Consider the following 15988-nt stretch of genomic DNA (forward strand, 5'->3'; position numbering starts at 1 on the left):
TAATGTTGGCGTTATAAGCTACGTTTTGTTATAGGTCACTTGAGAATATACCTATCAGATATTTAGATTCGTACTGATATGACGGAGAAAATCTTTTTTGGAAATAATATTTTTGAAGTAATATTTTTTTTTTAAATTACCATTATAGTCATTTATTAATCACATATATCTATCAAAATTCATATAATCGTTAGTTTTTGCTCTCTCTCTCTCTCTCTCTCTCTCTCTCTCTCTCTCTCTCTCTCTTTTTCTCTTTCTCTGTCTCTTCAAAAAATGATCGATATCACTTGACCCACTCTATTCAATCTAGAAACCGGTATGTCCTTTTCATTTGACAATATTCTTCTTATAATATATTAGATTAATATTCGTAGAGAAAAACTCTCGCGAGTATCTTCAGCTTCACAAACGCATATCTAACATTTGTGAATATTAGCTCGAAAATTGTCATTAATTAAAACGGAAATAACGAGCTAATGTAAGTACCAAAGTACTGGTAGATGATGGAGGAGAAGGAGAAGGAAGTACGTCAAACAAGGTGGAAATAAATTCTAATACTCCGTGTTCTTCAATCAAATTTTATAACGATTTATTTAACTTTCAATTTGATTCGCTTAGAAATTGTAACATTATTTCACATATAATTGATCTTAAATAATAATTCTGAATTTCTTATGGCGATGTTTCTTGCCAGCATGGTACACATCGGGCATTCTCAGGCGTGTCACAGACTCCGGTGTTCTGTTAAAAATAAAAAAAGAAAATCAATGCGGACTGGTAAGATAAGATTCTTAAAAATGTTTTTTGATAACGTTCGGGGAGAGAGAAAAAAAAAAAGGAGAAAAAAAAAAAAGAGAAAAAAAACATTGTTAACGATAAGATACGATCATTCACACATTTATGTTCTTTCAACAAGTTCCACGCTATCGATTGCATCGATCTAAGGGTTATACGACCCTGATGAACAGTCATGTCAAGAAGTCAAGCAGTTACGCATTGCATGGTACCGGTGAATTGAAAATTGGCACGTGTCAGGTGAAGCACCGGGTCTCACAATAGACACGTGCACACACGGGAGGACCGTAACTGGATACGAGTGAAAGCGAGTTCCAAAGGGAGTTTTCAAGGGTAAGTCGAGGTCGTGACTCTTTGCGCTCAAAGAGACGTCGTCATGCCACGCGTAACGTCCTTTCTTTCAATAGGGACAATTAATTCTTTTCTTTTTTTATGATATATATAATATTTACGAAACGAAAACGTTACTACGGTAGATTATAAGGATTATAACTTTTAATGAGAGAGAGAGAGAGAGAGAGAGAGAGGGAGAGAAAGAGAGATTGTGTTGATAAAAATTAATTATTAACATGTAACTAAAGAATAATATTATATATTCTATAATGAAAAAAGAAAGCTTATATTATTTGATAAAATTTAAGATCTATTATTTACCTTGTTGAAGACTAAATTATCTGGACATGTTTCAATAGTTTCTTTTTCTCCGCAAGAAATGTAAAGTAAACAATCCAAAGGATAAGGCAGATTTATAATTTCAGAGTTTCTATTTACTGGACATAAAGGAGTCTGACATTGTTTCGTTAGATCTTCCTCAGGTATTCCTAATGGTGGACTAGCGTAAATCGCTACGGCGAATAATAAGACGCATTGAAGAACAAATAGATGTCTCATCTTTCAGCTTTTTCTTATATATCTAAAAAAAAAAAAAAAAAAAAGATAAAAGGAAATAAATATTAATAAATAATAATAATAATAATTAGAATCAAATGTTTAAAATAATAATGATCTCTACAGTGTAATAGTGGAAGACTTACCTTATGATGAAATATAATGAAATTGTATATTTCCAGAGGAATGCGGTTTATATAGTTTGTTGAGTCTTATAATCGAAGATATTTTAAGGTATATGACAAGGTAATGATAAAAGATATAAGTATAATTTTTTATCACAATTACAATGCTATCCTTTGTCGATATCAATAACAATTACATTTTATCTCTGATATGATAAGTAAATGTAAAAAGCAGTAAATATTGATTCTTTAAACAAACAATTGTTCAAAGAACTTAAGAATTAATAGAATTATTTTCAATGACAAAACTATCATAATTGATTTAAGGATTTGTCTTTTAAACGATTGGTTTTTAATACGAGCATCGATGAATATAAAATTAGGTCAGGAGGCATGACCTCCATGTCTCTTCGGTTTGCATCTTTTACACGAGCTCAAGGGTTCATCTTTTTCTCTCTTAGGCTTACCACTTAATTACCCCTCTTCCTCTCCTTCGTACGACCTCTGAACTTACAAGACGTACTTCAAGCTTACCAAGCTTTCGTTGAGACGTATCTTCCTACACTCTCCTGGATCTCCTATCAGCTTTTCTTTCAAGGATAACGAGCCACGAACTTCTTCAATTTTGTTTGTTTTTCTCTCTTTCTTTTTTCTTTTTTTTTTTTTTTTTTTTGTATTTTTCTTTCCATTTATTATAACTCTTTTCTATTATTCATAACATCGATATTATCAATTGTCAATTATTTTTCAATTGATGCCGATCCTTCATCAAATTCTGTTTGAAAAATATGCCCGTGAATACGTAATCAATCTTGAATCGTGCATCTATTTTCCTTGAATATTTTTTTTCTAATTTAAATAAAAAAAAAAAAAAATTATATTCCGGCACAGTTTTTCGACATTCAGATTCTCTATAGATATAAAAAAAAGTATATAAAGCTGATAGGAAATTAGAATTTTGGAGCATTCGTTTGGTGCATCCTAATACAATACTTTCTCTCTAATCACTCGAAAGTTATTCTTTACGTGTTTAATACATGCTAAAGAATACAAAGTGCGTCCTATCCGAGATTTTTAAAAATATAATGATTATCACTAGCTAGATATATTTTATAATATCTTTGTATTTTTCTCTCTTTGATGCTTTTTATTTATTTTTCATGATCAATCAATATTTGCTATTTCCAATACTAATGCGTAAATCATTGATAGTTCGCTGATTAAAGATGAAGAGATAATTAATAATGTTCTTTAATTTTCTTTCAAATCTTTTTCATTTTTATTCCTTATTTTCTCTTTTTCCTTTTTTCTTCTTTTTTTTTCTTTCTTTTTTTTTTTTTTTTTTTTTTTTTAATAGATATGATATTAATTTTTATAATTTACTTTTTTCTATAGAAATAGTATGGTGTTGTCATCTAGCGGTAAAAATAATATTTAAGTGTATCGTGTTGGTATTATGACGTTCCTACATTATCGACGATACCAATGGATAAAATCAAATTCTATATAATCTACGTACGGTTAATAATCAGAAAATTATTTTTACTTAGATGTCGACACTATCTTTATTTAAGAGTATATATTTTATGTATTTAATTAGACTTAATTATAAATAATAAATGTATTATATTTTGTTTTACAAAGTTTCACTAACTTCAAAGAACTTATAAATGAAACGATTTTTTATATTATAGAATATGTAATTAAATATATATAATATATATATATATATATATATATATATATATATATATATATATATATATGTATGTATATATGTATATCTAATTACCTCTGATTGACGTTGCTTGGATAAGGAGAAGAATATTACTGAATTTAAAGCTTAAATTTTGGTTCTTATATCTTTGAGAAGAAATTTAAAAAATTCCTTTGAATATCTCATTTATTTGTATAGATTTATTTAAGCATTATTGAGCAATAATGGAATTAGTATAAATTTAGAAAAAAAAAAAGTGGCAAAAAATGGTGCCTTATTAAACGAGTTTTATAATCCATTTGATAGGAGATGAGCAAAACGAGTTTCAGAGAAAGTCGAAACGAAGATACCATCCTTATCTTATAAATACTCGAACAATAGAGTTTCTGGTTTTCTTAATAGTTTCAAAATGTCATAGTTTACATATATGATATAACGTTCGAATACTACGAATTTTTTTTTCTTCTTTATTAAAACTCTTATAAAAATTGTAAGATATAAATATTAAACAGATAACATTTAAAATGGTAAAGCCGTTTTATTTTCTTTTAACAAACGTAAAGCTCGTAAAAATCCACGATAATCAAATTCAAGATGACCAGCTCTTTCGATGGAAAAACATTTGTAAAGGACATCAAATTCTCGACTGTTTATCAAATCTAACATTCGTCTAATCGATAAAGCCCGCATCAGACAATTCTTCGATACCGTGCCTACATTTTCTTTATCGAAATCCTATAAATTTTTGATAAATAAAAAATTAAATAAAAGATCGTTGAAATCTCTTGTTCATTTTCATTTGAATAAACTCATCGAACTCACTGCAAAGAGTTCTTCCAAATTGGGCTGTCGAACGACACACAACTTATCCATCACCTGACTTAACATATGTCTTTCCTCGAAATTAAGGAATGTCCTGCTGCTAGCTTCTGAAGGAATATGTTGTACAGGTACGAGTAAAGGTGCTCGTTCTAAACTACCCATAGTTACTGCTTCTTCCACGCATTCAGCAAACCTGGCGTAATCGACGAAACCTGGCCTTTGTGATAAAGGGAAAAAAAAAAAAACAGAAAAAAAGAGAGAAAGAAAGAGAGAAAAAGAAATTATGTTTTCATAGAAAAAAGATTTCTATCTTTCTATACACTAATAGTACTTCATAGGGGACTTGAAGATCTTGACGATAGTATCGACCTCAGTGGTGCTCAAATTACAACGAAGTTGATCCAAGCCACGAATAAAATCCACCATTGTTATAGCCAATTCATTATGTATGTCATATTGCTTGAGAAATTCGGATACCTGATTGACGGCGAAAATAAAAAGACATAAAAGAAAGATTTAAAAGAAAAAAAAATCGACTTAATGAATAATAAATATTAAAAATGTCAGGAGTAAAAAAATAAGATTTTTTTTTTCTTCTTTCTTTCTTTTTTTTTTCATGGTTTACCTTGATTCTCTCGCGTACAACCTTGGCCTTAATCTTGGCCAATACAAGGACGATGTTCGTTTCATCTTCGGTGCCAGATGATAATACTTTAATTTCAGCATTAATTTTTTTCTTTTCTTCCAGTATTCGATCATAAAGAGGTGCTGTTATAGGTTTAGCTTCTAATTCCATTAAAAATCGGTAATAATCGAAACCTAAATCATCGTTGTATCTTTGTTCAAGGGCAAATTCTTCTTCGGACGATAGAAGCACCGTTGCGGTTGTTAAAACTTGTCTCATTTGAGCACGAGTTACGTGACCGAGATTATTCCTAATAAAAAATAAAAAAAAAAAAACAAAAAAAAACAAAAATATAATAATCAATAATTATTATAGATCAATAAGATTCAAGGTAGCTTACTTATCATAATTTTTAAAAAATTGTTTCAATAGAATTCGCCGTTCTTCGACCCTATGTCGAACCTTTTGCAATGTATCTTCGCATAATTCTCTAATGCTTTTCTTTTCACATTGCCAATCAGTGGCACCTCTTTTACCAAGTTCCTCTATTTCTTTCGGTGGTGATACTACTTTTAATGTTGGCAATTTTTCTAACTCCTTAACGGTAAACACTTGAAAGAAGATCTCATGTTAAAATCGTATGTAAAAAAAAATATTCCACTTGTATATATATAATATATAGGTACCTTGATTTATATCATCCTCGAATGTTTTCCAGCAAACACGATCGGGATCATTAGGATCTTTATAAAAAGTAATTAAAGCATAAATATTTGTTTCAGCTATGTAAAGACGTCCTAAAGATGAAACTTGAAGAGCATCTAATCCTCTTCTAAATTGTGATACTGTTATTCTACCATCATTCAAAGGATCAAAATCCTAAATATAATTTTATTATCTCTTTAATTATCTCTTTTTTTAAGGATAGAATCTTTGTAAAAAGCTGTTGACGATCGCAACCTTAAAAAACTCGCAAATACGAATTCGATGCTCAAAAATGTGTCTTTGAATTCGTCGAATAACTTCCATTAAGGACATCTGTTCTTTTTGTTGCTTCATCACAGGATGAAATACTATTTGCTTTCCAAAAACACGAGATGGATCGACTTTACCAATTTCTGGCCTCGGAAGTTTTGGCAATTCTGCGGTAATCACACGGCCAGGAAATTGATCAAGTAATTTCTATTAAATCGATAGAGTTCAATTATTTTCTAATTTTCCTTGATATAATTGTCTAAGAAGTAAAATATATGGAGGGATAAAAGAAATAAAAATTCATTTCGTTCATTTGTAGTTAAGTAATAATATTATTTGTAATTAACGTTAATTCATTTAGTAGATTTGAAAAATTCTTTATTACTCCAGCGAGATCTAACATCCCGTGTTTCTCCATGTATTCCTGTGCCTCATCGATGGCTTTTACGAAAGCAATATAATTAATCGTATAGGCATCTTTCGCAAATCTTTTTACCAACAAACAGAATTCTTCTGAGCCAAGAACAATGCCGAGAAATTTGAGTACTCGGCCGAAGTGAGCGTAAGTAACGGTACCCACATTCTTTGCTATCTAGGAAGATATTAAAAGATCATATATATATATATATATATATAGATCATGTTCATATCAAGACATTTGATAAATTATTATTTTTTTATTTTTCTTTTCTTTGTTTTCTTTTTTTTTTTTTTTTTTTTTTTCTTTTGTCCATGAAACGTACTAATTCGTAATCTTGAAAATATGGCCTCAATACGAGTTTACGCTTGTTTATCAGAACAGCAATTTGAGTGATAATTAAACATAATTTTCGAAGTTCGGTAGCACTTAAGACATTCACATGAAGTGGATCTTCCCATTCTAATCCAGTTACGAGTGGTTTGTTCTTACTAAAATCAGGAACTGCAAACAATTTTTTCTATTTTTTTTTTTCTCTCTCTTAAGTTTTTTTACATTTCAACAACAAAATGTATTTTCTATCTAACGTTGGAATTTCTCCAAGAGAAAGTTGAAAAGCCCTCAGGTAGAACAACTAATTGTTTCGTTTCAGGTAAAGAAAGATTACAATAGAACCTTTAGGAAAAACCCTTACTCCCTTTAACAACCTACTTATAATAAATATTTTCTTTTAAAGGGAATGTACCATTCTGAAAAATTTTGAAATATCCGTTTCCTCGTAGCAAAGTAAAGTTGTTTATAATATTTATGAAATTAAATATAGCATAAGATATTTTTTTTTTTTTTTTTTTTTGGAAAGTGAAAGTCAGTCAGTCAATTCAAGATACTTTTTTTTTTAAAAGAATTTTATTACTTTTCAGAACGAGCGTTCTCTTCGATCGTGATCTCACGACACATTTGTAAAAAATTGTATGTCATACCGCTATCATGAATGACCTCGCAAAATTGTCTGTAAAGAATCCGTCCATCTTGAACACGAAAATAATCAGCAAGATCGCATATTTCTTTATTAGATAAGCCAATAGTTTCCTTCAATGGACCATTCAAAATTGATACGAATTTCGTTTCTGTGAAATAATAATTTTCGACATTGTCGATTTGAGAAAGAAGGAAATTTTTGAAAGAAATTTGGTGAAATTACTTTTCTACCTGAGATCAAGCTATTATTGTCAGGATCTAGAGGTTTATAATAATCCCAAAGACTAAGACCCAAACGAAATATTGCAGCACGTATTTTATTACAAGTACGCCAGACATCCTGTAGTTTCAGGGCCTGTACGGATGTATGACATGCATAGTACTATGGTTAGTGAGTGAAACGTGCAAGCATAGAATGTGGTATAGTCCTAAGTTTCTCTCTCTCTCTCCCCTCTCTCTCTCCCTCCCTCTCTCTCTCTCTCTCGCTCCCCTTTTCATTTTCACCGACATCCTATTTTAGGAATATACAAGGGAGACTAGCCCACCTTCTGTTCCTCAGGCATTTCAACGGCCTCGGCCTTTTCCTTTTACACGTTAAAATTTTCCTATGAAATTGTATAAACAATTAATTGAACTAATTGAAATCAGTTAGTAAACAAAACGTTAGTAAACAAAAGCTAATCGGTGAATGAGTATATCGAAGGAAGGTGTATCGATTAATTCTGAATAATTTGATGACACAATCATACAATTTATATTCCATAAAATCTTTTATTAATCAATCAAGAAAGAGAATTCATATTCATTGGAAAAGGAAGGAAAAAAAAAAAAGTTACATTTGTCATTCTGTAGTTAAGACAGAGAGAAAAAAGAGAGGAAAAAAAAACAAAAACAAAAAAAAAAGAAAGGAAAAAGAAAAAAAGAAGCGCTTGCGTGCCGATGATAAAAGTATACAATATATACAGATTACAAAGTAAGCGTATCATCTAATACGATACCAACGTTATCATATTGAAATGTTCCACTCATATATACGTACATATATACATATATATGTATATATGCATACATATGTATATATATACATATATATAACATACATTAAATTTTACGTTCGATAGTCGAATATGTTATTCCAATCTTTGACGTAAGTTCATAAGAAATATTTAATAATAGAAATTTTGATTTGTTTATCTTCTATGTGATGTTAATCAAATAAGATAGTCGTATTGATGTAAGAGACGCGTAAACGTGTTCCGATCCATTGATAAATATAATATATTTTATTGATTTCTTCGTAGAGCCACGCGCGCTTGGAATTGTGGGAAGCAAAAACTAGGCAAAGGAGCGGGATCTCATATGGATTTTGATTGGTCGCTTAGCTATGCTCGCCGCCAATCTCAGCCAATGTCGGTACACTTTCCTACGCGACTCTCACACCGAAGCCGATTCATCCCGAAGACATGCCGCCACATCCGCCGCCCGTCTCTCTTCCGTTTCAGAATTTCTCACATTGATCGAAGCTTCAGGAACGTACTAATGAGTATATATTAGGTATTTCACTTAAAATGTTTGAAGGCTTCATTAAATAATAATAATTTTTCTTTTACATTATTCTGATCGTTCTCGATGATATGAAATTTTTCATTATATATAAATAATTAATCATTTCAATGCCATTTCCATTCAATTAATAAGATATATACATAAAAATATTTAATTGTGATAGACTTTGTTTATACCTTATTAAATAATTCATTAATACAGATCTGTTTGATATCGTAATAGAATTTATTTATAATATTTTATGACGGTACATTTAATAGATACGTTATATATAATTATTAGAATCGATATCGATCGATAACGATTTGTTTTATTAGCCAACATAGATCTATTATTTATCGGCGATCCAATCGGGGCATAGATATTCTCGAAGACGGCACTGAGATGGAGCCACGCGATTGGTTGACCGTCTTGGCGTAGAAGTAGTGGGACTCCCGTGATGCATTGCGCAGAAGCTTCGAAGCCGTACAGAGTTACGAGCTACTCTCCCTTCTCCTCTCGGCAGCCGAGCTGTTCAGACGTGAAAAGTGTTTGTTGCTCGTGCGGTGTACGTAAACGTTTTAATCGGAACACACTTATTTTTTTTTTCCCTTTTTAAGACGTGTCCCTCAAGTGTTAATTTATCTTTCTATCTATTTTCTTTTGGTAAGACACGTAAATCAATCGCGTATTACTATGGCTGATCAGGAGAACAACGACTTCAGCGAAGATATCGCTGATCAGAACTTTGAGCAGAACGGCGAGGCGGAGAATGGTGGCGACGGGGACGCCGCTGAAAACAACCAGGAGTCCCAAGAGGACAGGTAATTTTTTCTCAATCTCTGTTGTGTCCCAGATTGCTTTCCAGCTTGGATGGCGAAACGCGTAATAACGTTTCATTCTGACGCACGTAATTTAACGTTTTATTCGCGCGGAGAAATATATCTTTTTTTTTTTTTTTTCTTTACATTTTGTGCGTCGTCGTGGTATATATATATATATACATCGTATGTATATATATATATTATATAGTTATATAGATTATCTAGTTCCGTGTCGAGTTGCTTTCATTTGGTACGATCGCGTATGACAAAATGGCGGACGCGGGAGCTTTCCCCTTTACGGTAACAAAAAAGAAAAAGTAATCCAACGACATCAGACGGAAAATGAGTGTTGGCATTTTTTACAATTGTACTACCAGCGTGACGTTACTATGATAAAACATTTGGTAACTTTCTTTTTTTCGAACGCGTTGCAAGTACTTTCATATATATATATGGTGATTCAGAAAGAAAACAAGTGGAGATGCCGGCCGTAGGTTTTCAGAGGGACGCGCCCACGCATTGTTCGTTCGTCGCGTGAAGGAGGCATATAAAATGGCGGGCTTTGAGTTATAACGAATATATATATACATATGCATCACATTTTTTTTTTTTTAATCGCGTGTTCAATATGCTTGGGCATAACCTTCGTATATTTTATCACGTTTTATGTTAAGTTTCATACCAATAAAAATTTCTTTTTCTTTTTTTTTTCTTTTTTTTTTTCTTTTTCTTTTTTCTTTTTCCTTCACTACAATAATAGTCAATTTACATTCATACTATCGATTCGAAGGTAATATATATATATATGTATGTATATATATATATATATATATATATATATATATATATATATATATATATAATTATTATCGATTCAAGAGAATAATAAGTGTAGCGAATCAAACATCAATTTTTCTCTTATTTATTTACGGAAAAAAAAAACAAAAAATACATTAAGAATATTATTTCTTGTAAAATATCTTTGAGAAGTACTTAATTTAAAGGATTAATGTATATGATAAGAAATTGTCTATCTCAGTTAGCTACGTAGCACCTCTTTGCCTTTAACCTTTTTCAGCGTAACGAGAACTCGAGCTGGATGATTTATTCACCGGATTCGGCGAAATTAGTCTGATGTGTATCGATTTTGTCGGACTTTCAAAGTTCTATGTAAATACTACTTTGTGTTCTTACTTTTTATGCCGTTACTTTTGCTCTTTACATTGCCACAGCATTTTGGACTTAATACTAAGGAATCGACTTCTTTTATTTATTTTTTTTTTCTTTTTCTTTCTTTTTTTTTTTTTTTTTTTTTTTTCCTTTCTTTTATCATCCTTACAGCCTTGGATTATCGGAAACTCTTACTCATAGTTTGGGGTATGTTTTTTAAAAATGGGTAAGCATTATTAGATTAAACGTAGAGGTATATAAAATTTTTTTGGAAAAGCGAATGTAACCTACAAATTTTAGGTAGTATCCTTATGCTGTGCTTATCGCGTAAATTTTCTTTAAAATAGGATATAATATTAAATTAAAAAAAAAAAAAAAAAAAAAAAAAAAAAATACTTTAGAAGAATTTGTTCTAGTTTATAAATTTGGAGGTGTACTTTCTCTTATCCATGTGGTAGGTGTTTTTAGGAATGAAAACCTAATGTAAAACGTGATAAAAATCAATGACCGAAGGCCGATACTCCACTGTTTTTAGTATATCAATTTTTAAAGTCAAAATAAAATAATAATGCATGATGTTTATTGAGAAAATAAGATAAGGTAAATATATGCGTAATGATGATAAGTGCTAGTTGTAACTTTTTTATTGTGCTGTTGTTGCGAGGTATAAGTTTATTTGAAATTTTATAACTTTGTGTAAACTCCTTATTTCTGCTCCTACCTACTTAATTAATTCTACTATAGTTCTGTAATTAATAAAGAAAAGTTGTGATTCTATTATTGATCAAGTTTATATACAAGTAACGCAAATAATGATTATAATGTTTTTATAGAGTGTAAACTTTCAAATCCGTTTTTGGACAGCCGAGAATCTTCCTCGTACATTCATTGCAGCCGAATTCTGGTTAGTCAATTGTTCACGATTGACAATAATGTACGCTTACCTGGAATCTGTGAACTGAACCGTGAAGCCTTATGAATGACTTCTGAGTCTGAATTTTATGAGAAGTCAACGTCAAGTTCAAGTCCGTCATGTTTCGTCACTACACAAGCACTGGAAGTCGAGTCAATTGCGTCAGATCAATAAGTCTCGCACAGACACACACTTGCCTGCTGGGTCACGCGTAGAGTAATTTCTGATATGATGTCAATGCTGTTTGGGCGTGATCAAAGCACAGAGTCACTAGGGCCAATGCGAAAACCTCCGATAGGTCGGAATGCCATTAACTCAGTTTATGTGGCTTGGTCTGCAGGTGGCAAACGACCCAGTGCGATTATGGCGGGCGGCTCGCAACCGGCTAACCGTGACCCGACCAACAACTGATAAGCGGCGAGTGACTGGTGCCCACGGTATTTATCACCAGCCCTAGATGATATACGAAAGATCAATTTAAGTACAAATAACTACCACCAAACTGCCAGAAAAATGAAATCATATTGCAGCTCATAATTTGAATATGTAGAATGGACGAAAAGTATATCAGGACTTGAAACAATAATAATATTTTGCCGATGACTATATAAACAAAGAAACAAATATTATCATATACAAATATTTATATATTAAATGTTCAGTATCGTGTGCATATATAAATTTTATTTAAAAAAAAAAAAAAAAAAAAAAAAAAAAAAAAAAAAAAAGAAAAGAAAAAAAGAAAAAAGTATATGAAGAAGTGACCAGCATTAACTTGTAATATGAAAACAATTTTTTTAGCTTTTTAATAGAGTTGCAGTCTATCTACCATATGCCAATTCTTTGGGCCAATCAGCAGTCAGAGTTCAACTTGGAAAAGTTAAATCTTGTTTCCTTTAGGAGCAGCTGTATCTCAACTGGAGTTGTAACTGTAGCTTGGGTTTGCAAGAACGTCATGAAAAGTATTTTGATCTCTAAATACGTTAATTTCCATATGCATACTTTTTTCCAAGTTTTCCCTTCAATTCTTTTTTTTTTTTGTTCTTGAAGCATATTAGTTCAGATTATGATTTTTATGGTGTACAGAGCTGTCATCACATGGTTGGTTGTCACAACTTTTGTTTCACGTACTGAGGATAAAAATGCACATTTATTTCATACATATGGTAAAGTTGCTTATACAATGAATTATAATTCATTTATTTTAGGAGTGGTATGAACATTTTATTACTATTCTTATCTTAAAACTATTACTGATATTTTTGTTCATACAAAAATTATATTTTTTCTAAATCTCTCATGGCAGGCAGTATAAAGTAGGTCACTTCTATTAACTTCAGCTTAAGTTTGTAAATGAATATACATATACGTAATTATATATACATATAAATATGAAGCATTTAATAAATTACTTGCATCCGCTAAATAAAGTTCCTCGCCAAAACTTGAGAGCTTATCCAGAACCCCTTTTCCAAATGACAAATGATCTTTTACGTTTCTTGTGTATTATCAATATTAAATTTTAATATTTTAACAAATGATTCTAATTTTTCCAGGGGTCAAGTCAAACTCCTTTTTGAAATATATATATATATAAATGGATACAGTTCGTAACAAAATTAAAATTTTTGCTTCGCCCTTAATCCTTAGTATTTATATAAGAGATCTTTTAAACTTTTAGTAAAATATACTCATTCCATTGCTTTACAGGTCGGCCGGAGGTAACCAGGATTCTCTGAACGATAGGTACATTCAATTTTTTATTATTATTTTCTTTCTCTCTTTTTTCTCCGATTCCTTTTGCTTTTTCATTAATTTATTTACTTATTCATTTATTTACTTATTCATTTACTTATTCATTTATTTCTTTACTTATTTATTTCCAAAACGCAATGTAGTTTCATTAAAAAGAAAAAATATTTAGCGCTAAAGTTACATATCCAGATGATAACCAGCTATGATTGCTGTTCAATTCGTATAATAATTTATTTGGAAAGTAGGTGGAACATATTGTGATAATTTTAATTTCTTATTTATTCTTTTTTTTTTTGACAGGAAATTATTTGTCGGAGGTCTAAGTTGGGAAACAACGGACAGTGAGTATTGGATTTTTATCAAAAGAAATTTTTAAACAACTTCAAAAGGAGAAAGTTGTGCTTTTAAGCAATGATGCATATTTTTTTTTACCTTAGGACACCTTCAGATGACAATTGTCAGATGAGAAAACTTTATTTCTGAGCTTTATAGCACATTTTTTTTTCCTTTTTTTTTCCTTTTTTTTTCCTTTTTTTCTTTTTCTTTTTTTTTCTTTTTTTTTTTTTTTTTCTTTAATATTAGTTAGAGAAGACTTTTATAGACTTTAAGATCAATTGAGGACAATTTTTTAATTGTATTTATTTTTCAGAGGAACTAAGAGATCATTTTAGTGCTTATGGTGATATTGAAAGCATCAATGTCAAAACAGATTCAAATACAGGACGATCACGCGGTTTTGCGTTTATTGTCTTTGCAAAAGCTGAATCGTTGGAGAAGGTAAAATTAAGATTTTTTTTCTATTATATAATATTTCATTATTGATACTTCCAAGTCTTTAATATGATGAAATTTAAGTACCAGTTCTGCTACTGAGTGTGCATGACGACGATCTACTTCTGATGAAAATAAACAAATATATAAAAAAAATTTTTATATACACACAATAGACTATATTCTCTATAATTTAGAATTGGTATATGTTTCATAGATTATTTCTGGTGATCACGTTATTAATAATAAGAAAGTAGATCCTAAGAAAGCAAAAGCCAGGCACGGGAAGATATTTGTTGGTGGTCTTTCGACGGAACTTGCAGATGAAGATATTAAAAATTTCTTCTCACGATTTGGAACCGTAAGTAAATTTTTCAATACAAATGAAACATTTGATTGTCTCTGTGAATATCGTCGGTGATAATTATGCCAATCTTTTTTTTTCTTTTTTTTCTTTTTTTCTTTTCTTTTTTTTTTTACAGATTGTAGATGTAGAAATGCCATTTGATAAGACAAAGAACCAGAGGAAAGGTTTCTGCTTCATTACTTTTGAATCAGAACAAGTAGTGAATGAACTTTTGAAGACACCTAAACAGACGATAAATGGCAAGGAGGTTAGTAAAAAAAAAAACGTGAATCTACAAAGACTATTTTTACAAATTTCAATTATTAATGAAACATTCTATATAATCTTTTTGGATAATTCAATCAATTCAGGTCGACGTAAAAAAAGCTACCCCGAAACCAGACGGAATGGGTGGAATGCGTGGAGGTGCTGGAGGTCGAGGCGGTAGAGGTGGTCGAGGAGGAAGAGGTCGTGGATTTGGCGGCCAAGGAGGTTGGGGTCAAGGCGGTTATGGTGGCGGTTATGGTGGTGGATACGGCCAAGGAGGCTACGGAGGAGGCTACGATGGTTATGGAGGAGGCTATGACTATTACGGCGGTGGGTACGGCGGCTATGGTGGCTACGACTACAGTGGATACGGTAATTTTATTGACTATTACTAAAAAAACAAATTCACGTGAGAGACACACGTGTTTGCTAAACTACTAGTGCTCTACTTGAACAAAAAGAAAAGTCAAAAAGTAAAAGTTTTAAAAAGAAAAAGAACAATCGTTACCGTCCCAGTGTACTCGGCAGACGATTACTATAGTAACTTATTTTAACATTTATCACTGAAATTACCTACAAAAATCAATTAATCAGGCTTTGCTAGAGAATAAGAATTTCTTTTGCGAGAGAATGAGAAGGAGAGAGAGTGAGAGAGTGAGAGTGAGAGTGAGAGAGTGAGAGAGAGCGAGAGCGAGCGAGAGAGAGAGAGAGAGAGAGAAAACAGGAGAAAGAAAGAACAAAAATATGTTCAACTACAAGTCACATTGATAGTTATGATTGGTTTGATGAGGCATGTCGTATATATATAGTGCTTACAGTACTAATATTCAAAGCTGAACGTATGGAGATCGTCTGCCAACATAACAAATCTATATATATATATATATATATATATATGTGTGTGTATATATATATACACATTATCTGTGTACTACTGTTTACTTAGTGGTACGCAACAGACGTATAGATATTGAGAAAGTTTGGTATTATAGTATGTATCATACAGAAGATTATATACGATGTGTGATATTAATTATAGCTGATGCTGCAGGAT

At 31.1% G+C, this 15988-nt stretch overlaps 3 protein-coding genes across 10 annotated transcripts in view; 1 reads left to right on the top strand and 2 right to left on the bottom strand.

Annotated features, from left to right (window-relative positions):
* Positions 1-564: 564 nt before the first annotated feature.
* LOC124428733 lies at positions 565-1945 on the bottom strand. Its single transcript, XM_046973157.1, has 3 exons — positions 1830-1945; positions 1450-1708; positions 565-741 (listed from the first exon to the last, which is right to left on the bottom strand). The coding sequence occupies exons 2-3, from the start codon at positions 1684-1686 to the stop codon at positions 673-675; spliced, it is 306 nt and encodes a 101-aa protein (XP_046829113.1). The 5' UTR covers positions 1687-1708; positions 1830-1945; the 3' UTR covers positions 565-672.
* Positions 1946-4044: 2099 nt separating this feature from the next.
* On the bottom strand, positions 4045-7906 carry LOC124428730. Its single transcript, XM_046973148.1, has 12 exons — positions 7889-7906; positions 7575-7698; positions 7346-7492; positions 6691-6869; positions 6333-6539; positions 5933-6154; positions 5659-5851; positions 5373-5583; positions 4973-5282; positions 4679-4824; positions 4348-4564; positions 4045-4260 (listed from the first exon to the last, which is right to left on the bottom strand). The coding sequence occupies exons 1-12, from the start codon at positions 7904-7906 to the stop codon at positions 4045-4047; spliced, it is 2190 nt and encodes a 729-aa protein (XP_046829104.1).
* A 1416-nt stretch (positions 7907-9322) lies between these two features.
* Positions 9323-15988, top strand: part of LOC124428731 (RNA-binding protein squid) — a 12771-nt gene continuing 6105 nt past the window's right edge. For 2 of the 8 annotated variants that reach the window (XM_046973152.1, XM_046973155.1), the window contains exons 1-7: positions 9391-9712; positions 13506-13541; positions 13851-13891; positions 14200-14327; positions 14539-14682; positions 14804-14935; positions 15039-15306. In XM_046973152.1, coding sequence (XP_046829108.1) covers positions 9585-9712; positions 13506-13541; positions 13851-13891; positions 14200-14327; positions 14539-14682; positions 14804-14935; positions 15039-15306 — 877 coding nt within the window. In that variant the 5' untranslated portion in view covers positions 9391-9584. Of the gene's footprint in view, positions 9713-13505; positions 13542-13850; positions 13892-14199; positions 14328-14538; positions 14683-14803; positions 14936-15038; positions 15307-15988 lie in introns of all 8 variants that reach the window. The other 6 variants (XM_046973154.1, XM_046973156.1, XM_046973150.1 and 3 more) reach the window with 5 other exon arrangements.

The sequence above is a fragment of the Vespa crabro genome, chromosome 13, assembly GCF_910589235.1.
Source record: "Vespa crabro chromosome 13, iyVesCrab1.2, whole genome shotgun sequence".
Taxonomy (NCBI): Eukaryota; Metazoa; Arthropoda; class Insecta; order Hymenoptera; family Vespidae; genus Vespa; species Vespa crabro.

Bases quoted from the DNA above. Each gene is read 5' to 3' on its own strand.
- LOC124428733 (XM_046973157.1), bottom strand. From the start codon at position 1,686: ATGAGACATCTATTTGTTCTTCAATGCGTCTTATTATTCGCCGTAGCG. The intron at 742-1,449 runs GTAAATAATAGA...TATTTTTAACAG, and splicing joins ATAATTTAGTCTTCAACAAG to AACACCGGAGTCTGTGACAC.
- LOC124428730 (XM_046973148.1), bottom strand. The intron at 5,283-5,372 runs GTAAGCTACCTT...ATTTTTTATTAG, and splicing joins TTTTTTAAAAATTATGATAA to GAATAATCTCGGTCACGTAA. The intron at 4,565-4,678 runs GTACTATTAGTG...TTTATCACAAAG, and splicing joins ATCTTCAAGTCCCCTATGAA to GCCAGGTTTCGTCGATTACG.